Source organism: Mizuhopecten yessoensis, unplaced genomic scaffold, assembly GCF_002113885.1.
Source record: "Mizuhopecten yessoensis strain PY_sf001 unplaced genomic scaffold, ASM211388v2 scaffold8149, whole genome shotgun sequence".
In the NCBI taxonomy this organism is placed as follows: Eukaryota; Metazoa; Mollusca; class Bivalvia; order Pectinida; family Pectinidae; genus Mizuhopecten; species Mizuhopecten yessoensis.
Window position 1 is genome coordinate 988,134 of NW_018407403.1, and position 24,934 is coordinate 1,013,067.

General features: G+C 37.8%; 1 protein-coding gene across 1 annotated transcript in view; it reads right to left on the reverse strand.

Moving 5' to 3' along the window:
* Positions 1-2,113: 2,113 nt before the first annotated feature.
* Positions 2,114-24,934, reverse strand: part of LOC110455151 (secretory phospholipase A2 receptor-like) — a 50,721-nt gene continuing 27,900 nt past the window's right edge. The window contains exons 3-9 of the mRNA XM_021505116.1: positions 13,975-14,140; positions 12,544-12,755; positions 9,976-10,132; positions 6,751-6,968; positions 4,450-4,597; positions 3,798-4,006; positions 2,114-2,951 (exon numbers count right to left, since the gene is read on the reverse strand). Of these exons, the coding sequence (XP_021360791.1) occupies positions 2,524-2,951; positions 3,798-4,006; positions 4,450-4,597; positions 6,751-6,968; positions 9,976-10,132; positions 12,544-12,755; positions 13,975-14,140 (1,538 nt within the window). The 3' untranslated portion in view covers positions 2,114-2,523. The remainder of the gene's footprint in view (positions 2,952-3,797; positions 4,007-4,449; positions 4,598-6,750; positions 6,969-9,975; positions 10,133-12,543; positions 12,756-13,974; positions 14,141-24,934) is intronic.

Genomic DNA, 24,934 nt, shown 5'->3' on the forward strand with positions numbered 1-24,934 from the left:
CTGAGTTTTATACATTATATATGGTAGTCTTACTGAGTGTTATACATTATATATGGTAGTCTAACTGAGTGTTATACATTATATATGATAGTCTAATTGAGTGTTATACATTACATATGGTAGTCTTACTGAGTTTATACATTATATATGGTAGTCTTACTGAGTGTTATACATTATATATTGTAGTCTAACTGGGTGATATACATTATATATGGTAGTCGAACTGAGTGTTATACATTATATATGTTAGTCTAACTGAGTGTTATACATCATATATGATAGTCTAATTGAGTCCTATAAATTACATATGGTAGTCCAAGTGTTATATGTTACATATGATAGTCTTACTGAGTGGAATACATTACATATGATATTCTAGCTGAGTGTTATTCATTATATATTGTAGTCTTACTGAGAGTTATACATTACATATGATATTCTAGCTGAGTGTTATTCATTATATATGATAGTCAAGCTGAGTGTTATACATTAGTGTTATACATTATATATTGTAGTCTAACTGGGTGATATACATTATATATGGTAGTCGAACTGAGTGTTATACATCATATATGATAGTCTAATTGTGTGTTATACATTACATATGGTAGTCCGAGTGTAATATGTTACATATGATAGGCTAGCTTAGTGTTATACATTATATATTGTAGTCTAACTGAGTGTTATACATCATATATGATAGTCTAATAGAGTATTATACATTATATATTGTAGTCTAACTGGGTGATATACATTATATATGGTAGTCCTAGTGTTATATGTTACATATGATAGGCTAGCTTAGTGTTATACATTACATGTGGTAGTCCGAGTGTTATAGGTTACATATGATAGTCTAGCTGAGTGTTATTCATTATATATGATAGTCTAGCTGAGTGTTATACATTAGTGTTATACATTATATATTGTAGTCTAACTGAGCGTTATACATTACATATGGTAGTCTGAGTGTTATACATTACATATGGTAGTCTTACTGAGTGTTATACATTACATATGGTAGTCCGAGTGTTATATATTACATATGATAGTCTTACTGAGTGTTATACATTACATATGGTAGTCTTACTGAGTGTTAGACATTATATATTGTAGTCTTACTGAGTGTTATACATTACATATGGTAGTCCAAGTGTTATATGTTACATATGATAGTCTAGCTGAGTGGTATACATTACATATGGTAGTCTAGCTTAGTGTTATACATTATATATGATGGTATAGCCAGACCATCGGACGTACACCGTGATTATTATAGGGCACATGCATTTCTGATGCGGGGCCCTAACTCTTGACTCTCTGATCCACAAGCGTTCATAAATATAACACATATATAAACATATTGAGATATGTGACACGGCAGTGATTTGAAAAACTAGGCTAACAGTTAGACAAATGAATTCCAAAATATAAATCTTGACTATATGATTGTACAATTGTTCGTACTATACAACCGCTGCAGTTTCGGCAAAATGATAGTCCTTACTCCTGCTGTATTTCATTGTAAGATGCAAAATATATTCGGACTCCTGCATAATCGGGGATTTTCATTGTGTATTCTGCTAAGGCGGTATTCGTTTGCTACCCCCTTTCACGATTGCATCAATAGGGTTTCTTTTCTTTGTACCTTTTTACATGACCTTAGCACATTAGCTGTTACGAAGACGTATAAACTCCTAAGCAACCAGACTACAGATATTCTGATTGTTTTCAATAAATATCAGTCGTATGGATTAATGTATATGCTAATTGTATTGATTGGAGGCACGATAGTCCAGTGGTAGGACACCGAACTCGACACCGAAGAATTGCAGGTTCGAGTCACGACATGACACTGTGTTGTATCTTTGAGCAAGATACGTTACCCCGCTGGTTTCTGTCTACTCAGCTGTAAATGAGTACGTGGATGGGCAATGCTAGAATTGTTGAATGCTACCTGTGAGCACCTAAATGCCTGTTTGCTCCCCAGGGAGTTGAGAAAGATATTGGCTGGATGCAAAGGCCCTATAACCACCTATGATAATTTGTGAACTGCTTTGAGACGACTTATGAACCAGGTTGTGATAAAGCAGTATATAAGAACCTCGAATTATTATTATTATTGTATAAGTTGTATATCTATGCAATGTAAAGCGCTTTAGAGTGGCTTTTTCTATCTAGACAGGGCGCTATATCAGATATTGTATGTCATTATCAAATTATGTATATTATTCCCTACTCTGTCGTTTTGGCGGCATCTCCCTAGATACCCGCCCTAAAATAATCTTAGATATTGCAACGACCTTAAACAACGATCAAACAAACCATCGCACTGAACGTTGACAGGAATTATACATACATTATCAAAGGGATGTATGCGTTGTTTACTAACCTATTTCAGTAGCCGTCGTCAGTAAAGATCAAACATTTGTTCAAAAGAATACATATCACTGTAATATGCATACAAGGACAATAAGACTGCATTTCGTTGCTTTCGTTTAAGAATTTTCGTGTGTCGATGTTTTATCTGCTAGCACGTTTGAAAAGAAATACAAACAGCGTGAGAAAGTCCGGCACGACCACCCAGCTAATCACAACTGACATAATTATACATGCCACGCCCCCCATGACCATACTAGAGGGTCTTGACTCGTACACGCTAACAAGTTTACGTCGATAGGTCGAGGTATTGTTCTTATTCACCGATAGCGCCGCCTTCAGCTGTATAATGACTTCTAGTAGTTCGGCGTGACTCGGCTGTGTGACATTTGTACGTGTTCTTGTACAACAATCACAGGAAACATTGGCGGTGATGGCGTCTGTGGTGGTAGGTTTCTCAGCAGTGGTGGTAGGTTTTTCGGTAGTGGTGGTAGGTTTCTCGGTAGTAGTGGTAGGTTTCTCCGCTGGCCTCGCTGTCACGGAATTTGTCGATTGGGTTGTGGTCGAGTTCACTGAAAATTTTAATTGATAACATTAAAAATTCGTTAACTCAACATTCGGCAAATTTATCCTTCAAGTGAAACAAGATCTTGTTATGTGGGTCGAATCCTGAGATGATGTTTTGGATATAAGTCACACCCTAGAAGCGTGATGCCTTCATGAGGACAGATTTCGTCACTATGAAACTGACACCAAAGTAAAGCAGGGCAAACGGACTAGCATTAACCGCAGTTTGTACGGACTCTACAGCGTTGTCTGTGTATGGCATTCACAATATTTTGTTCATCGTTTGCCCTGGTGAGAAAGACAATGGATTCTGTTTCATCGCCGGGACATTCCATATGCATAAAACAATTAGCATTGATGACAATGGAACCAACTGCTTCACCTGTTGTCAGTTCAATGTGACCAGGCGGAATGCTTAGCTGGTAGTCTCCGGCATAGAGTTTCAGGTAGATAGCACTACAATATCGGCATCAGATTCGCACTATCGCAAAGCAACAATTGCAACAACAAACCCTGTTTTCAGCACATAAGTACACGTTGTTTGGTTTTATTTAACGCCTATTAACATCTAAGGTAAGTTTAGGACGTGCCTCCATGTGTGTAATGTATGCCATGCCATGCCAAATGCATCTAGCACAGCATTCCACCTGGTAGCATACTACTGACAACAGGTGAACCATATGTTGCGATAGCCCTAAGTGAAGGTATTCACAGTTGAAGACCTACTTATTGGAAACGTTTAGTAATTGTTGACAACATGTTAAGTTTAATCGTTACCCTGCGCAAAAGTTAACTTTTCAAAATGCAATCAAACGATTAATATCTGCAACATTAAATAATTCAAACCTCACCTTTGACACATAGTGCTACTGTCTCGTAGTTATAACAGTGGGATGTACCCAATCCGTTCTCAGTTAATCTCACGCAGAACTGTTTAGCACAATTATTTGGTTCACCAGGAGACCAATTGACCCAACCTAGTGGATTCCCATTTGTCCATTTGTAGTTCTTGCAGTCGTAGGAATCCGCTCGTAGGCCGACCCATGCACTAATATAGAGACTGAAACAGTAATGACCATGTAAGTGTGGGTTTGGTTCTATTTTGTTAAAATGTCCTATCATAAGCCAAGGTAATTTAATGAGATGATTCCATGTGTGTAATGTATATGTGCTGGAGGCGGAGTGTGTTGATGTATTCGCCTCCTTACCATAGCGCGGGTCTGGTGCCGACCCACTGTAATACTTTATAACATGAAATGTTCTTTGTATATAGACATTCGTGGTTTTTTGTGGAGGCTACGAAATCAAGAAAATAAACAGAACGAATATTTCATGTTGTACAGTACCATGCCGAAGGCAACACGCACAATTGGTTGGTCATTTAAGGACGTGTCTCCATGTGTGATGTGTATGCATGAATATGTGTATGTGCTGGATATTTAATATGTATCAAAAGATGGGCGTAGCCTTTCATTTCAAAGAATCATAAGACAACAATCTTACTGAATAGACAGCATGACCAAAGCCTGTATGTATTGTTTGGTGGTATCCACTGTAGCTAATATGCCACCATTCTGTTTGCACTGGGAATCAGCTCCGGATGCCGTCTTGAACCCTTCGCCGAAGAAGAAGTTTTCCATGTGGTCATATCCTGTTAAATAGCAAATAAAATGAGTGCGGTTATAGGTATTTAGACATCTGTTAACAGAAACCTTTTTAATCCAATATTACGATTACGTTATGACATAACTATGACAGATATGACTATGAAGAAAGGAATTGCTTCAGCGACATTTTGTTTCACAACTGTAATGTTCACCAATAGTATGCCAAAAAGACATGATTCATATGACAGACGGTTCTATTTTTATGGTTTGTATGGGAGGTAACTTATTTTTCAAATGGTTGGTTGGTTGTAAGGATTTAACGTCCTACAACAAAACGGCCGTTTAAGGACGAGCCTCCATGTGTGATGTGTGTTGTTTATGCGTGCATTTGTACCGGAAGCAGTGTGTGTTTGTGTATTTGCCTCAATATGAAAATTGACAAGAGGCCCAATGGGCCTGAATTGCTCACCTGGTATTAATCGCACACTTGTAATCTTAAAAATGGACTATAATACAGCTACAGACAGAATATCAGTGTTTGATTCATAAGAACCTATTAGAAGATTTAAACATATGACGCCTGTGACCTTGAATGTCGAACTAGGAATTTAGGTTGAACAGAGTTTATAGTCTTCCAAGCCAGCATGCTTCTGGCAAAATATCATTACCCTGGACCTTTTGGTTATACAGAACAAGTCATTTAAAGATTTAAACACAAATTGACCACTGTGACCTTGAATATTCGCGAAGGTCATTAATTTGAACAAACTTGGTAGTCCTTCATCCATACATGTAAATGGCCAAATAGCATCACCCTTGTCCCTTTGCTTATTGAGAAGAAGCCGTTCAAAGGTTTTAAACATATTTGACCCCTGTGGCATTGGATATATGTCAGGGTCATTCATTTGAACAAACTTGGTAGTACTTCTTCAAAATATGTTACTGACCAAATATCATTATGCTAGGCCTCTAGGTTATTCAGAAGAAATTGTTTAATGGTTTTAAACATATTTGACCCATGTGACCTTGAATATAAGTAAAGGTCATTTATTTGAACAAACTTGGTAGCCCTTCATGCCAGCACGCTACTGGCCAAATATAATTATCATAGGCTTCTTGGTTATTCAGAGGAAGTTGTTTAAAGGTTTTAAACATTTTTTACCCCTGTGACTTCGAAATTGGATGAAGGTCATTCATTTGAACAAAAGTGGTAGCCGTTTGTTGCAGCATGCTACTAACCAAAAAGCATCATCCTATGCCTCTTGATTATTGAGAAGACGTTGTTTAAAAGTTTTAAACGTATTTGACAATTGTGACCTTGAATATTTGTCAAGGTCATTCATTTGAACAAACTTGGTAGCTCTTTATCCCACCATGCTACTAGCCAAATATCATAAACCTAGGCCTCTTGGTTTTTTAGAAGAAGTTATTTAAGGGTTTCAAACATATTTTGCCCATGTGACCTTGAATATGAGCAAAAGTAATTCATTTGAATATACTTGGTAGCCCTTCATCACATCATGCTACTGGCCAAATAGCATCATCCTAAGCCTTTTCGTTATTCAGCAGAAGCTGTTTAAAGGTTTTAAACATATTTGACCCCTGTGACCTTGAATATTTGTCAAGGTAATTCATTTGAACAAACTTGGTAGCCCTTCATCCTAGCATATTATTGGCAAAATATCATTATCCTCGGCCCTCTTAGTTATTCAGAAGAAGTTGTTCATATAAAGTTAAGACAATTGACCCCTGTGACCTCGAAAATGGATGAAGGTAATTCATTTGAACAAAATTGGTAGCCCTTTATCCCAGCCTGCTACTAGCTAAATATCATCACCCTGGGCATTTTGGTTATTCAGAAGAAGTTGTTTCAAATTGTTAGCATATTTGACCCCGTGACTTTGAAAATAGGTGAACGTCATTTATTTGAACAAACTTGGTAGCATTTCATCCCAAAATTCTTCACCCTAGGCCTCTTGGTTATTAAGAAGAAGTTGTTTAAAGTAAAATATTGACGCCGGACGACGGACGGACGACGGACGCCCACCACGGCATAAGCTCACTTGGTCCTTCGGGCCAGGTGAGCTAGAAAGTGCGAAAATGGATATTACCTGAATCCCTGCAAACAACAAAATCACCATCAGCCTGCTTCTGCTGATGTCACCTGGTTTAAATATAGCGATATATCATGACTCACCGTATTCACAGATTGCCTCATGGTAATCGTCACAAACACTGGTGAGCCATCCATTTCTTTGTTGGTTCCATACCACACATTTTGTTACTCCACATTCAGAAGTTTGTATGAAGTTTTCCCAACCTACTGCCGTACCATCGACCCATGTGAGATTATCACAACTGGTTGTGGGCGTGATCAGACCGATCCAATAGTGTGTATCCACACTTACGTTGGCCCTATAAAGTCAATGTTAATAGCTTAAAACAGGTTAAAGATTAAACGTTCGACCATACATAAATGTTATGTACTAGCATATCAGCGTTAGTGACCTCCTATGAGCCCCACTCGGGGGACAGTCCCTTATTGAGTATAACTTCCTATCCTCAGCATCAAAGCAATCCACTTTAAGTTTCAGCGAAAAGTCCATTGAACATTTTAAACTTTGTGAACCCTTATGAACCCGCCCTCATCCTCCGTGGAGGTGTCAGCATCATTTTAGTGATCACCAAGCTTCATCACAAGAGGCCCGTGTGCCTTTATCGGCCACATCAGTTGTAATACAATTGTAATCTGTGTTGCTGTGATGTGACAAAAACAAATAGTGCTACAATAAAAAAAACTTTTTGACGGTTGATTAATTGTCGAAATCATGTTGGGAAGTGACGTATGATCAGTTTCAAATGTTAACATGCACCACTGAGACCAAGGTGATTTATTGTGTAATTTGAGAACAATCTATCCAGTACTTTTTTTCAGAAAAAGCAACAACAAACCATAACGATCAAATTCAAGATGGCCGCCTGTAGGCCATTTTGTTTATTCGATCAATTTCAAAAGTAAACATGCCTAACTGTAGACTAAGAAAAACATACAGATCAAATTTAAGAAAGATTTCTACTGTACGTTCTATACAAAATACCTACCATTTCTGCGATAATTAGTCTTTTCAGTACATAATGCATACGTGACCTTTGAACTTTGACCTCATGACCTTGTAAGTTTGTCACAATGTAGCCTGCATTAGGTGTATACAAATATCTGAGTGTTAGACGAGTAGATTGCATTTGTGCCTGCAATATTTCAATGTATATGTGTATACAAAATACCTACAGTTTTCGAGATAATTAGCCATTTCAGTAACGTAATTCATGTGTGACCTTTGACCCCAAGACCACGGAAAATTGTCAGTAGAGTTCATGCAGATTGCATTAATGCCTACAATATTACACTGATATGTGTATACAAACTACCTACCGTTTCCGAGAAAATGAGCCATTTCAGTTACGTAATGTACCGTCTACAGAAGTGAAAGGCCATAACTCTGGTAAATATTGAAGGAACATAATTGCGTTCGGGGAGACACAAGTGCATGTGAGAGATAACATGTGTGCAAAGTTTCATCTAAAATCCATGCATAAACTTGGGAGGAGTAGGAGGTATACTATTTTGTCTACAGACAGACGGAGTGATTCCAGAATACCCCACTAACTTCGTCGCGTGGGGTATAACTATAGTATCTTTTACCCCCTCCCCTGATTGAATGGTTGATCAGAGGATGATGAAATCCACACATTTGGTAAGGCACCGTAAGTCCTTTACACCCATGAAGAGTATTTGATTCCAGCATAGCTGGGTCTGAAGAAGACAACTTTCGACTCCGCCACTATGGCCACGAGGGGTCAGCCCAATCTCGGGAATAGAAATTGACCCCAACTTCGGGTTAATGATTACCACCAATTTTCAGCAAACTCTTGACAGAAACGTTTTGAAAAAATATGATTTTATGTCAGGTTAGTGAAAATCCGCCCAAAGTGTCTCAGAAAATTAGATTCTGATTCCCAAATCCGGCTGATGATTACCACCAAGTTCCATCAAAATCTGGCAGTTCTTGAAGAGAGGTTAACAAATTTATTGTTTCAGGATTCGCAGTTACTGAGCCTCCCCGCCAAATGGTCAGTCCATTACTGAGTATAAATTCTTATCCTCACCATCTAAAGATCATTACTGAAATCTTTTGAAGGTTGTCACTCTGTGATCCCTTAAGGCCGCAACCCTCAGGAGTCAGCATTTCTTTCGTAACGACTCTGATCACCAATGTCATTGTGCAGCATATGAGTGGGCGACTAGTTACCCAAATTAAAAATGGTGGATGTCGAATCGTGCGGGAAATTGCATGTCTCTGTTTTCATACTTCTCCCTTTTCAAAGATAGCTTTGTATCCATCAGGGATTAAACTCTCCCTTTTCAAAGATAGCTTTGTATTCATCAGGGATTAGTTCGGTATACACTTAAAATCTGAAGCGATCTTCATTTGTAAATATAAACAGGTAAGCAACAGCAGCTCCCATTTGAACGATTATTATGCGGGTAAATTTCAATAGCAATGTGCGTAAACGAAACGTTTTGTTTGATTGTTTTTGATGTCATAGTAACAGCTATTGTCCTTTATGGACGTGCCAGATTTTGGTGGCGCAGAAAAGCCGGAGTACCCGGGGGAAACCACTGACCTGCAGCCAGCACCTGGCGACTGCCTCACGTAGGCCTCGAACGCGCGACCAAGTGGTGGGAGCTAGTGATAGCAGAATGTCGGGCGCCTTAAACACTCGGGCCTGAGAGAGGTGAGCATTATTATTATTGTTATTAGTATTAATACTTAACGGCCCATCAACACAGGATAGGTCACAAGGGCCACACAATGGTCGACAAAAAACAAATGCTGAATCAAATTTTAACGGTGTAAAAAGGGAAGAAAAGAAAAGAGAAAGGACAAAGGGAAAGGAAAAGGGACATAAACAATATCTACACTTTATAGATGGGACTCTGAGGATTTATCACAGCCAGACAATTCCAGAGGAATGCACAAAGGGCTGGCCCGAAGGGGTGAGTCACTGAGAGGTGGGTAACTGACCAAATACGGCTTGTCTGTTTTAAAGCCTCTCGTGGTTTTATTTTAGTAATATCAACGGTAATATACAAATTTAATCACACTATGCCAAAAACTTCTTTAGACCAAATTCTATTTATATACATCCATTTGAACGGAAGACAGATTTTTAAAAATTTGCATACAATTTCCCTATTGGGTTCCACTTCTTCGTCAATACACAATTTAATTATCTTTGCCAAATGATGATCTAGACCACATTTTGTCAAAATACACCGGACAATGGACGGACGCCACGCCACAGTTTAAGCTCACCGGTCTTTCAGACTAGGTGAGCTAAAACCAAACACCAAATATACCCGGAGTGATCCCGTATTTTCAAAGTGATCTGGTCCTGTTTCTTCTGATCATCGATAACGACAAGTCGACCGCCAATCCACGAACACATCATGTAGCCGACACGCCACGGCATGATTCTCGAGGTAATAAAGAGACTGGAGTTATGAAGGAATTCACCTGAAATCAAAACCAACCAACCATATATATGTTATGATACAGTGTTCTATATAATATTACATAACCTGTTTCATTTCGAAGCTTTAAGATGTTTTGTACATTGGAAAGATGTTCAATAGTGACGTAGTCTGTTGTATATTCAGAGCCCCTGGGTTTGTTTCCTTTTTTATCATGCTTCAGAAATTTTCATTACAATCGAACATTTTGGGTTAAACGTTCTCGCAACAGCCACGATCATAAGAGGACGAATGCCTAGGAAGAGACCAACGGGAAGAGAAAGTAGATAGAAAAGAAAGAAGACAGAAAAGATAGGAAACGAAAACGATGTGTTGCAATGGACCGAGGGCAGAAGATAGTATTTAGTCTCTTCCACGTCTCCTTCGTGGAAGACACTGAAGAAGACCCACGATTCTGTAGGGGCCCTTATCAGTCGTCGATTACGATGCACATACTGTGGGATACAGGAGGTATATTCTTGATTTCTTCAAGGTCCCCTCAAAATAAGAAACCAGCCCCCGATTCTGCAGGAGGCACACTAATAACCGACGCTCCAGCCATTACGTTCGTGGTCTCAAGAGATACAAGTAAATAATAATGATAGGATTTGGACATATTAAAGATGATTATTATGCGCATAAGTGTCCCTTGATTCTGTGTAACTTTCCCGGTTCTGATGCTGGTTCGATAACGCAGATCTGATGCCGATTTAAATGGGCTACCTTCACTAAATACACCGTGCGGTAATAGCGCATACCACGTGCGCACACCGTCCGTAGAAATGTGCGATTTAACAATTGATGTCATTGTTGTTCTATAAAACGTGAACATGTGTGCGATAATGTAAGATCGTTTGATTGATGTTACCCGAATGACAATAATCCGGAAGGCTCGAGTGAAATATTGTTCATCGTTGACGTTATCGCATAATCCGATTGATCTAGTTCTGTAAGTTTTCTTATTATTCAACGCATGTTAGGGTGAGAAGGGCATAACTCGGACAGTTTCAATTAAATCAATAAGAACTCCTTATCTCCCTTTAAATGTTATTTTAAGCGTCTGTGTGAATTGATTTATATTAGAATTATAAATTCGGCACCAGCAAAACAATAACATATATAACCATGATTTATCTGGTGCCGTTATTGCAGTACTACGGATCTCTAATCAAAATGGATACACTTTTAACTTGGTAGGATGATTTTGTTTAGTTTTATTAAGTTAAACGGCCTAGTAACAGCTAAGATCATTTAAAGACGTGCCTCCATGTGTGCAATATATGGTACGACATATCCTGCCATTAATGCATACATTACACACGCGGTACCACGTATTTATATGACTTTAACTGTTGATAACGTGGATCTGATGCCGAATTTGTAGTACTACCTCACTGACACACCACGCCGCAGGCATCCAGCAAGGTACCTAGCCCAGTCACATTATACTTTTTTGCTTAATATACATTTTGCTGACAACGGGTGAACGAAATATTGCCATTACCCTAAATGCTGAATGTTAAGCAGGGAATAAAAACTACCATTTTGCCCTAGTGTATTTTTGTCGATGAATATAATCAGTTAACTGTATGAGGAATACCGTTGAAACATGAATGAAACAGGTTATTTTTCATAAATACATATCTGTGCTTGTGCGTGTGATTGTGTGTGCTACCCTCATAGTTACATTTTATATATGGAACACCATCCTTGTTGTCTTGCATGTGATCAACCATTTACAGTCAAACACTGTGATTGAATGAGCTGCTTTCAAACAAATACGTGACAGATTTTATAATGTACCCTCTATGAAACGTTTATTTTATACTGTTTCTGTGCAATCAATATAGGATTATTTACATTCAATTAATCTCTATAATAAGACATGACATATTTTATAACCAATTTGTTTGCTATTTATATATTTTGAAATCTTTTACACATTTTAACCTTTTGTTTCAGGTTTTGATGTATCCATTTTTTGCGAATGTCTATTTTTACATTGCTGTTTGTCCCTCAATGAATCAAATTGTCGATGGGCCGTGAAATAATACAATACAACACAATACAATACATGGTGACGGAACCCTTTGCTTCACCACCTGGGTGGACATTTAACATTTAATTAAAAGTAAGGCGCTATGAATGAAAGGTAATTAGTAGTGGAGTATAGATATTCTAAACATTGCAATGGATGCAGCAATAAGTTTTTGTCGCCTTCGTGTCCCAAAGTGAAGTGTACAAATGGACAGGATGAACGTTTAAATTATATGCGGAATGCAATCATAAATGTTTATACTAGTACATCATATTTAGAAAATTCATTGAAAGGAAAGATTTTCCTTATTAAATGTGTCAATGTGAAATCAATCTCTTAATCTATTGAGTGTATCTGTCCAATACTTCTACACGTACCATACTCACAGGCGGCTATTTTGTTCTCTGAGCATAATCCTGTTCGGAACAGTCCATATTTCAGAAAAATGCATTGCTTACTAGCACAGTCCCTAGGCTGATTATGTGACAAGTCCCATTTACTCCAATTCAATGGTTTACCATCGGTCCACACATAATCAGTACAGTCGTTTTTCTCGGTAAACAGGCCGATGTATATATTGTTGGTTAATCTACAATATATCAATAAATTTGAAAACAATGTACCGTTTACTAGCACAGTCCGTAGGCTGGTTATTAGACAAATCTCATTTACTTCAATTCAATGGTTTACTACTGGTCCAGACATATTCAGTACAGTCTTTTTCCGTGGAAGACAGGTATATCCCGTTTTTTAATCTACGATATATCAATAAATTTGAAGACACAGTTGTTAACTGCTAACGAAGGAAATCATTCTAAAATTTTATGTGTTTAAGGATGTACCGTCAATAGTACTTCTGTAAGTAGCAAGTAATCAAATTTAAAACAAACATCTTTTCACCCTAACAAACGTTTTACATGATAAGCAGGGTATAACAAGTACAAGTTTGTTTAGAACTTTGGTAAGTCCCAACTTGAGTTTATAAGTTTATATGATCAAACCAAGAATTGAGACAGGCTAAAAGACGCCCGATTTATTGTGAATTCTATGCAATTTAGAATAGTGAAACCAGTCCTACTCAAACCAAATCACTTTCCGCAATGGAATAGGCTATATATCATTATATGACAAAAAGTAATTTGTCAGATTGAATTTGAGTGAATGAATTTCTCGACGATTACGTAATCATGTGGTTCTAAAAGGTCATGGAGCCACATAAACTGTAACAAATGAATAGATAGCGTCAACAGTTGTTTGGCGCTTTCCAAGACAGATGAAACACGAATGCCAAAGGTTGGAATAACAACAGTTGGCTTATTTTGATAAACAGTTTCATAATTTTGATAAAATACGAGTGATGGGTTGGATTTGAAGGATTTGAAGGACTTGGTTTTTAACTTAATAGCACAGTGCTATGACAAGTTCTCTCTACGATGATGTAAGATGGGTTATTTTCTCTCATATAGAGACTCGCATAAGGTGTGGTTATAAAAGCTCGAAGAGCAAGTCTTAGATCGGTATCAAAAATTTAAAATATGACTTTCTTGTGTATTTATAATCCAATTTAAACATTTTAAGTAGTCTCTATCGAACTTTGATAAATAATACGTTTACAAATTGTGAGATAAAGTTCCCTTGCATACATACAGAACTGATTTCTTACCCTCCTTTTTACACCGTCGAACTTTTGCTTCTGTATGAGGTGTATCGGCGTAGTAAATGTTTTATATAATACACAGTGATATACTGATTTTGATATATAGAGTGGTCCGGCTCATCAATGAAAATCGTTATAAAAATGTACTTACATCAAACTTTTGTGGAACTGTCTGTCCATTGCCATGACAAAGTCGTACTTGGTCTGGGAGTCTATTGTCAGCATTCGCCCATAGTTCACCTCACAGAAGTTCGTCCCAGCAGACCAATCACCTCCATCCGTGAAGAAGAATGGCGATTTCATAGCCAAAATACACCCTACAATCGGAATATAACATAAAAAACACCAAGTTTTTATATCACATTGTGTACTTTCCCTGTTTGGAAAGAGAGGGAAACAAGTTTTTGCTCCGTGGCCGCGCAGTCCTGATATATCTCCTAAATGATGCCATTGTGTTTTTTTATAATGCCTTGAAAAAAATAAGGTCGATAACGTACCTAAGTCGGTCATCTATTCTGACTCCATTTCTGTTCTCCAGAGCCTTCGCAACAAAACTTTAAAGAAAATTTCAATCAGTAAAATACTAACATTTTTTTGATAGTATTGCCTCAAACTGTCAAATTACGTCTTGTTGGGTTCGCGGGCATGTGGGAATACCGGGTAATGAAAAGGAAGATCCCGCCGCGAAAGCAGCTTTTTTGCTATCAACTGTTGATTTTAATCTTCATTTTACATGTTAATAACTATTTTGTAAGATCAAAGTGGCATTATAATTACTTAAGCTACATTTGAATGCTTCCGCGTAAAATGTTTTCCGTCCTTACAAAGAAGACAACGTAGTTAACAACATCAAATATTTAACTACATTATGTAGGAGGCATGGTAGTCTAGTGGTAGGACACTGGGCTCGTGACCGAAGGGTTGCGGGTTCAAGTCACGACACGACATTGTATATGGTTCTTTACTCTGCTTGTTCCAGTCTACTCAGCTGTACGTGGTTTGGTTTGGTTTGGTTTAGTATTGTTTAAAGTCCTATCAACAGTCATGGTAATTTAAGGACGGCCTCCCCGGTATGCAAGATGCATGCGTGTAGTGTATGCGCGTGTGTTTCGGGAGGCAGCGATATGTTCGTGTTTGTCTCCTTGTGATAGCGCGGAACTGATGCCGACTTTATAGTGCTTCCTCACTGAAATATACTGCCGAAGGCACCCAACAGGACACCCCACCCGGTCACATTATACTGACAACGGCGAACCTGTCGTCCAACTCCTAAATTGCTGAGCGTTAAGCAGGGGTAGAAACTACCATTTTTACAGACTCTGGTATGTCTCGGCCAGGAGACAGAACCCATCGCCTTCCTCAAAGGGGCGAACGCTCAACTAAAGGCCAAAAGTGAGGGATTGTCAAGGAAGACATTAGACAGAGTCCCGTGAGGGATCCTACCAAAACTGCCCGTCGGGCAGTGCTAGAAATGTTGAATGCTAGCTGTGAGCGCCGAAATTGCAGCACCGGCTGTATGCTCCCCAGGTAGTTGAGAAAGATATTGGCTGGTTGCAAAACGACCTATGACCAAGGATAATAATTTGTGAACCGCTTTGAGACGAACAAGGTTGCGATAAAGCGGTATATAAGAACCTCGAATTAGTAATATTATTATTATATCTACATCAAAACAATACATACAACGACAACACAGGATATGTTTAATGCAGGTTTTCAATTTCGAGCCTTTGACGCGCGGGTGAATACGTTGCTGTGTAAAATCCACGAAATGTCTCGTAAAATTACCAGACAGATCGGACGAGATAGAAAGATCTAGCATAGCATATGACGTGGGCTATATCTGTCTGAGTTGCGGGAAATTATTGTGTAAAATTAACTGATGAAATAAAATGTATGTCTTTATGAACACGAGACTGGTGGAAACTATTCAACACTTTTACTAATTTTCCAACAAACAAAAATCGAATATACCAACATTGACGCATGCTAATATAAACAAGTAGTAATTTTAATGGGAGACCATTACATAATTCCCCCAACCTGTCCCTATTGAATTGGCAGTCCCGTAATACACGTATATACCAATGTTCATTAAAATCTAACAATATTTAAATTTCGACCAATCAGAAGCCTCCGTGCCGTGTGATTGCTATGGCAACAATCTGAAAATAAAGACTTGAATGCACAACTACATATGCTCATTATTTATAATGTTCATCAATATATGCCTTGCGTTAAAGATGTTATATGTATGTTACATATTTCTAAAGCTTCAAGCCGGATAATATAAGCTAAAGAATTATTAAGGAAGCAAAAGTAGAAAGTAGAAATAAAAATCTGACTAAATTATTTAACAAATCTTTACACTTTGGTAAATATCGTTCGATTTGGAAAGTTGCAAATATAACACCAGTTTATGAAAAAGTTTTTTTGCAATTAATTAGTTTCTAGACATTATCAATGATATTAGGAAGGCATTGGAGGCGAGTAAAGAAATGATAACTGTATTCTGTGACATAAGAAAAGCATTTGACCGCGTTTGGCATAAGGGTCTTATTTATCAATTAAAAGCTGCAGGTATTTCAGGAAAATTATTAGCTTCGTGTGAAAAAAATGTATCCAACAGGAGTCAAAAGGTTTTAAATTCTTCAGATTATGAATAAGCGGGTTTGCCACAGGGTTCAATATTAGGTCTTTTGTTTTGTAAGTCCACCTACAACTTCATCAAATCACCCTGCGTCCATGGTCCGTCCGTCATTCCGTCCGTCCTTCACCAATTCTAGTTGGCGCTATTTCTCAGAAAGAACTAAAGGGGTCTTTCTCAAATTTCACATGAACGTTCCCCATGATACCTGGTTATGCATATCTTATTTTGGGACTGATCGCAAAACCAAAATGGCCGACAGCCAGCCATCTTGAATTTGAGAATGAAAGTTTGTTAACGCTACTACCATAACGAATTGGTTGGATATTTCTCAAATTTCACTTGAAGGTTCCTCATGATCCCTAGTTATGCATATCGCTTTTTGGGACTGATCACAAAACCAGAATCGCCGACAGTCAGCCATCTTGTATTTGAAGATGACATTTTGGTAGCGTTGTTTCTTAGAATGTTCAGGAGGGGTATTTCTTAAATTTCAAATGAAGGTTCCCAATGGTTCCTATTTCCGCATTTCGAATTGTTGGGATTATTGGAAAACAAAGATGACCGGCAGGTGATCGTTTTGAATTTGGGAGTAAACATTGTGTAGCCCTATTGCCGAAAAAGTATTGGAGGGATCTTTCTTAAATTTAACATGAAGATTCCTCGTGTTCTTAGTTATGTATATCTAATTATATCGGCCGACCATCTTGTTAAAGATATAAGTTTGTTATCGCTATTGCTCAGATTTTACTGGAGGAATAATTCTCAAATTTGATATGTAGATTCCCCTTGGTCCTGAGTTGTGCATGTTAACTTTTGAGGTTGATCAAAAGATTGATTAAGATGGCGGATAGGCAAACTGATCAAACAGATAAGAAAAAAGAAGAAAAAAGATCAAAAAAGAATCTCTTGTCTTTTATATAAAAATTATATTGTAACTGGCATTGATTGTAAAATTAAAAATATTTGATGATGATACTGCATTATACATAATGGCTAACAATCCTGCAACTACTGTTACTACTTTAAATAATTATCTTTCTAAAAAACTGATATGGGCAGATAAATGGTTAGTGAAATTCAACCATGATAAAACCGAATCACTGTTGATGAGTAGAAACATTATACCAGTTAAAAGCATTCCAATAACTATGAATAACATTGATGTTGCTACAGTAAATTATCACAAACATTTAGGAGTATGGGTGTCCGATAATAGTGCATGGAATATTCACATTGTCTACATATTAACGAAAATATCACCAAGATTAGCTAAGAAATAGCACTGATAGAAATTCTCTCCAAACTCCAATAGTTTGCTTTTATTAGACCTATTCTAGAATCGTCTGTTGTGGTTTCGGATAATATACCTAGCGATCTCTGTCAAAGCTTACAAAATATTCAAATTGAAGCTGCCAGAATAGTAGCACGTGCAACAAAACTTTCAAATATTAATCTATAACATAAAGATGTGGGCTGGGAAAACTAGATAAAAGACGTTAAAATCATAACAAGAGGCCCTGTATCGCTCACCTGGATAATAAAGCAACCATGGAAAATTATTCTTATTGAATAACATCCCTCAAATGGTACAGAAGAGGGATTTTAAATATTTAAACCTCAAATTTCCCAATTGGGCCCCTCAACCCTCAGTACCCAGGGGGCTACATCCACCGTTTATACTTAATTGAGTTCCCTTGGCCAAAGGATGCTCCAGGTTAAATTGAGATAAACTCCTTTAATAGTAAAGAAGGATTTTAAAAATTGTACCTTTATTTCCCCCATTGGGTCCCAAAACTTTGCCCCAGTTTAACACCTACCGTTAATACAAAATTGAGTACCCTTGGTCAAAGGATGCTCCAGGCTAAATTGGGATAAACCCCCTTAATCCCTTAATGGTAGAAGGATTTAAAAGGTTTAATTCCTTTCCCCCTATTCAGCCTCACCCATCTTCCCCCAAGGGGGCAACACCAATCGTTTATACAAAATTGAGTTATTTTGGCCAAAGGATGCTCCAGGCTTAATTGAGATAAAATCCCTTAATTTCTACGGTAGAAAAAGGATTTCAGGGTTTGTTACCTCTATTTCCCCCATTGGGCCCCACAACTTTGCCCCAAAATTTAAAACCTACTGTTAATACAAAATGAAGTACCCTTGGCCAAAGGATACCCCAGGCTAATTCTGTCCTCAGGCCGGGACAAAGTCCTTAAAAGTGGTAGTTGATATACCCTGCTTAATGTTAAGTATTAAGGGGAGTGGCAACAACTGGTTCACCCATTGCCAGTTTAATGTGACCGGGCAGAATGCTGTGGTTGGCGCCTTCGGCATGGCATTTCAGTGAGATAACACTATAACGTCGGCATCATATCCGCGCTATCACAAGGAGACAATTCCACCAGCATACCTTGTCTCCCGCATACACATACGCAAGATCGCATACACTACACACATGGAGGCACGTCCTTAGCTGTAAATAGGACGTTAAACAAAATTAAACTAAACCTAACTTAACCCAAGCATGCTCAAGGCAAAATTGGGACGAAATGTTCCAATAACTATGGTGCAAAAAGAATTTTAAAGAATTACCTCCTTTTTCCCTTTTCAGCCCCACCCCTCTGCCCTCAGAGGCCCACACCCACCGTTTATACATAATTGAGGCCCATTGGCAAAAGGATGCTCCAGGCTAAATAAGGATAAAACCCTTTCATCCGTACGGTAGGAAAAGGATTTCAAAGGTTTACCCTCTATTTCCGCTATTGGACCCGCTCCTTTTCCCCCAGGGAGCCACATCCACCGTTTATACGAAATTGAGTCCCCCTGGCCCAAGCATGCTTAAGACAAAACTGGTATGTTATCCCTTAATCCCTATGGTAGCAGGATTTCAAAGTTTATCTCTATTTCTCCTATTAAATCGAACCCCTCTGTCCCCAGGGGGACCACACCCACCATTTATACAAAATTGAGTTCCCTTGGCCAAAGGATGATCCAGGCTAAATTGGGATAAAATCTCTTAATCCCTACGGTAGAAGAAGGATTTCAAATGTTTTTACCTCTATTTCCCCTATTTGGCCCTGCAATCTGTCCCCAGAGGGTCCACCCCACCGTTTATACAAAATTGAGTCTCTTTGGTCCAAGGATGCTCCAGACCAAATAAGGATAAAACCCTTTAACCCCAACGGTAGGAGAAGGATTTTAAAGGTTTATCCTCTTGTTCCCCTATTTGGCCCGCTCCTTTTTCCCCAGGGAGCCACACCCACCGTTTATACAAAATTGAGTCACCTTGGCCTAAGCATGTTCCAGGCAAAACTGGGCTGTTATCCCTTAATCCTAATGGTAGCAGGATTTTAAAGGTTTACCTCTATTTCCCCTATTCATCCAATCCCCTCTGCCCCCAGGGGGACTACACCCACCATTTATACAAAATTGAGTTTCCTTGGCCAAAGGATGATCCAGACCAAATAAGGATAAAACCCTTTAACCCCAACGGTAGGAGAAGGATTTTAAAGGTTTACCCTCTATTTCCGCTTTTTGGCCCGCTCATTTTTCCCCAGATAGCCACACTCACCGTTTATACAAAATTAAGTCACCTTGGCCCAAGCATGTTCCAGGCAAAACTAGGTTGTTATCCCTTAATCCCAATGGTAGCAGGATTTTAAAGGTTTATCTCTATTTCCCCTATTCAACCCAACCCCTCTGCCCCCAAGGGGACTACACCCACCATTTATATACAAAATTGAGTTTCCTGGGCCAAAGTATGATCCAGGCTAAATTGGGATAAAGTCCCTTGAAGGGGCATCACGATGAAGTTACTTTTTTTTTTGTCTTTTTTTTTCAAATACTATATAAACATATCAAGTGAGACTCCTTATGGAAAATAATAATCGGATTTAGCTGAAAAAGATTCCTAAAAATGATTATATATAAGACAATCATCAGTATTTCTACCTGTCTGACTAACGTTTTGTTCAGGGATTTCCCTCTACTAGCGCATGCGCATAGCACACCATTTCTTTGTTAACAAAATGACTGTCCGTGTGAAGTAAGCGAAAGAAAAGTGTTGTACCGTGTCAGCTACGAAGCGAAAAGTTGCCAAATGGTCAAAAGATAGCACAAGGAGTATGTTACGGAATCATTATTGCATGTGGGAAGTAATTCAAAGGAGAAAATTACTGCCCTAGCAGTTAGTACGGTGCATGTATTCTTCCGGATAGCCGGTTAAGCTTAAATGGAATCGACAGAAATGCTAGCGCTGTTTATGTTATGCATACATATCTAAAACTGTTAACCTCGCTGGTATCTTTGTCTGAGTTTGAACACAGATGAACTTAGTTTAATATGTTAATGGGCATGTATCGGAGAGAGTTTACTTTGTTTTTCTAAAATTATACAGTGGTTTATGCGAAAGGAAGTGATAAGTGACTGGTTAGTTTGATTTTGCCATGAGGCCCTCCAAGGGATAACTGTTGTGATGGCCACGGCGTATTCTGTTCTCTCCTCTGTCGGTACTCGGGGTCAAATGAGATCCGTGCGCTATTAGATTTACATAATTTATAATATTACCGGGTTCAGTAAATAGGTATGATTTAATTATATTGCTTAATTAAACGATTTTCTTTTTTTTCACATGCAAGATTTAAATTAGTACTGATATGAATACCCGGCCTCCTCTGTTGCGACGACGCGATATATAAAAAAAAATCGCTTTTCGTCAGAAAGCTGTACGTTATCGCAGCTAGATTAAAAATGTCAAAATGACGGACCATGATGACTAACCGAGGAAGGAGAATCTACTTCTAGTAAATAGGATTGCATAACATTTTTTTGAAATCGTAATTTTTCAACAGTTCATGCTTTCATATGATGTTGACTTAGAATAAAGAATTAATTTTCGACTTCAGATTGAATCGGAATTCGTATTGAAAACAGAGGGAAAAACACTTGTTTACGTTGTAAAAATGACGCGTGCTGCCAATAACTACGGCTTCTGTTTCGGACAAAAATGAAATGATTAAAGAAAAGTTGTCTCAACATAAAAAGGGTCCATTTACAAGAATGCTTTAAGCTATGTGAAGCAATTAAAAAATATGATTATCAAGTATCTCAACATGTTCCATATTTGACAAATATTCTACATGTACACGTAGTGGTTTTGCCATACAGTTTATTGTATGTGATGGCTAATATGACCTACTAAGTGTTAGCGTACGGAGACAGTGAAAGAGGGAAAGAGAGTATACATAAATGTATATGCATGGTCTAGAAAACAAATTGACCAAAGACATTGACTTGTACGATGTACTAAAAATATTCACAAACGTTTCTCTTTTTTATAGCGTGTAGTTTGTTTTGCATATATGCACTTTATGAAAACATTTGAAAAGGGATATTTGTCTCGTGAATATTCCTTTTTACAGAAAGGTTTGTCCCATGGTTGAGGGAAGGTGTTTAGCCCCGAATCATCTGTAACGGTCACATTCCGGCACTAAATTCAATATATATTTATATATATATATACTTAATGTTTATGCTTATTATCATTGTTGACATTTAACTGTAAATGTATGACGGGAGAAGGCTGTGATAAATTACAAAAACTTGTGCCCCATCCCTTGTTCATTTTTATTGGCAACAAATATATTTAAAGCTAAATACATTTAAATTCTGTATATTGGCAAGTGTGCAATTGACTTCTGATGATGAATAATTCCTGTTTGAATATGGACTTAGAAATCATATAACTTGGTTTCATAGTGCGATAAGAAATTGGAGTTGCCTGACAGCCCTCTCTGGGGGCCCCTTTGGAAACCGTCTCATCTCGCTCAGACCACATGTGTTTACTGCCTAGTCAGGTGACGTTATCGGCGCTATTGTTAGCAGGGCTTTCCCGAACAATTCAAGTGGTATATCAATATGGGGATAGCGAGGTAACATAAGTGGAAGTGCATACAATACATACATTCATACAAAAAAATATGGCTCTTCACGTGAAGTCCCTTTAATCCATATGGTAGAAGAAGAATTTCAAAGGCTTTTGCCTCTATATTTTCCCTATTGAGCCCTGCAACTCTATTCCCTGAGTGTCCAAACCCACCGTTTACAACGTTTTAAAGGAAATGTTGACGGACTGACGGACGGATGAACGCTGCGCTATAGCAAAAGCTCACTTGCCCTTTGGGCAGATGAGCTAAAACTCATATTGTTTCATAAAAATGTTTCATGATAAAGCTGCAGGTTATCTGTCAAGCTAAGTCCCTAGAAAAATATCAGAAAGCCATAGTCACAACACAAGGAATTCCAATCATTTAATTTCCATTAGTTGTGGTGTTTTTTTTTACAAAGACTCGTTATTGATATCCTCAGTACAATTATGGAATGCATTACCAATAGATATTCTTGAAAATCCGTCAGTAAATGTTAGTAAACGTAGTGGTCCCTACGTAAATACTACATACAAGATTAAGTTTAAAATGTAGTAATTTACTTTTTGTCATAATTACACCAGAATAACACAAAATACTAAGAATAGTTTCAACATTAACCTTACTGAAAATACTTTACTATGGGGAAGTACTGAATATTTTTGTCAGTTCAGATTTTTATCAAACTCATTAAATCGTGAAGGTAATCCTTATTTGTACACATGTTTATGTACGACCTTAGAGTTCTGAACGCATCAATTATATATTGTATATTGTAATCAAAAGTGATTATTAATGTATTTTATATTCTAATTACATTATATTGAGAAGTCTATGTATCATAAGTACATGTGTGTTTGAGCATGTGCATGCGTACGTGGACGAGCGTGCCATCGTCCGTCCATCAATGTGTGGGTGAGTGCAAGTGTGCGTGCACTTCAATACCAAAACGTAAAGCACTGATTTTTAATCTAATGTGTCATACATTAAATGTAATATATTTAAATTTTCACCACGTGTAAATATGTTATAAGATGAACGTTATCTTATTCAAATTAATATTTTAAATAAGATGTCAACAGTAACGAATAATTGATTGCATGTCATATATATACCCTTGGGGGATTTTGTTTTGTTTGGTTTAGTATTGTGTGACGTCCTACAAGTATCAACAACTATGGTTAGTTAAGGACGGCCTCCTCTGTGCGCAAAATGCATGCATGTAGTGTATGCTCGTGTGTTTTGGGAGGCTACGATATGTTCGTGTTTATTAACATCAGCTCTAAGCTTGTTTTCCAATCCCAGTGTAATCATATGTATGTAATAACAATGATTAAATATTAGATAAATACTGTTTAAACCAATACCCCATGTTACTTGCGCTGAATTTTGAATACATTAAAAGGCCATTCTGAAACCATTTCACCTACTGATCATGCGAGGCTGACTATATCTTATTCAGAAAATACTACCTGATACTTAGCAGACAATATGTAAGTAAAATTACAGGTGGGCAGACAGCGAACACATTGTTATAGGCGTACCTCACTTGCACATTCGGGTGGATATTTAAGAAATCACTCATAAATACAGTACAATACTGCATACTGCTTTCTGGAGTAGTTTGATTTACAATGATATACTCACAACCACTCACAACGTACAAATTGAATTTATCAGGTAAGATAATAAGTTTTACCTTTAACTATGATGATCCAATTCCACAAGATGACAGTAATGATATCCATGGTCTCTGTGACAGTATGAACTAGTCTCAGAATACAGTGAAACGGTCCAGACACAATGCTTTCTATTGATTTGATCTTCACTTTGGAAGTAGTTCTAGATATTGTGGTTAACAGCAGATTAATTAGCTAACCTACAGACCTTTCAGAGGCATTGCCTGTTACAACGATATCTTGTCTAGTAAGGTATGCACACGTCATGTATTAAACGCTGCCTCTGTGTAGCAACCAAGAAAAACACTCTATAAGAAACAAGTCTTTATCTGTATAGACCAATCCGCGATCAGATGCCATGGCGTTGACGATTCGGTTGAGTTATTATTTTAACGATTAGTGTCTTGGTAAATGATATTCAGGTTCTGTGACACGATTCTGCTATAAGGGTCATTGGGTCCTTTTTAGGTTCCAGGTGATCATCAGACTGTTAGGTAAGGTGAAAACAGTATATAAAGATGAACGGAACACACACAGGTTGTTACACCTTTACAATTTGGTAATACAAGCAGAAGCTAAAGGGCCTAAACTAGGTTCTTAGTCGGGGCCTCTGAGCAAAAGGGAAATTCCTTATAGCGCGAAGCTAGAAGGCAAACGTAAACATATGTACAAACAAAATCTTCGACACTTCTCATCCTGTTTAAATGTGTTGGCCCTGCTGAAGATCCGGGGTTTCTTCTTTCTTCTAAATGAAAATTGAATAAACTACAACTGATCGGCTGCTCCCGTTGCAACATTTAGTATCCGTACTCAAATGACCTAGGATGTTTCCAGAACGTCCAACAAAAAAAAAAATTCCTTCTTGCC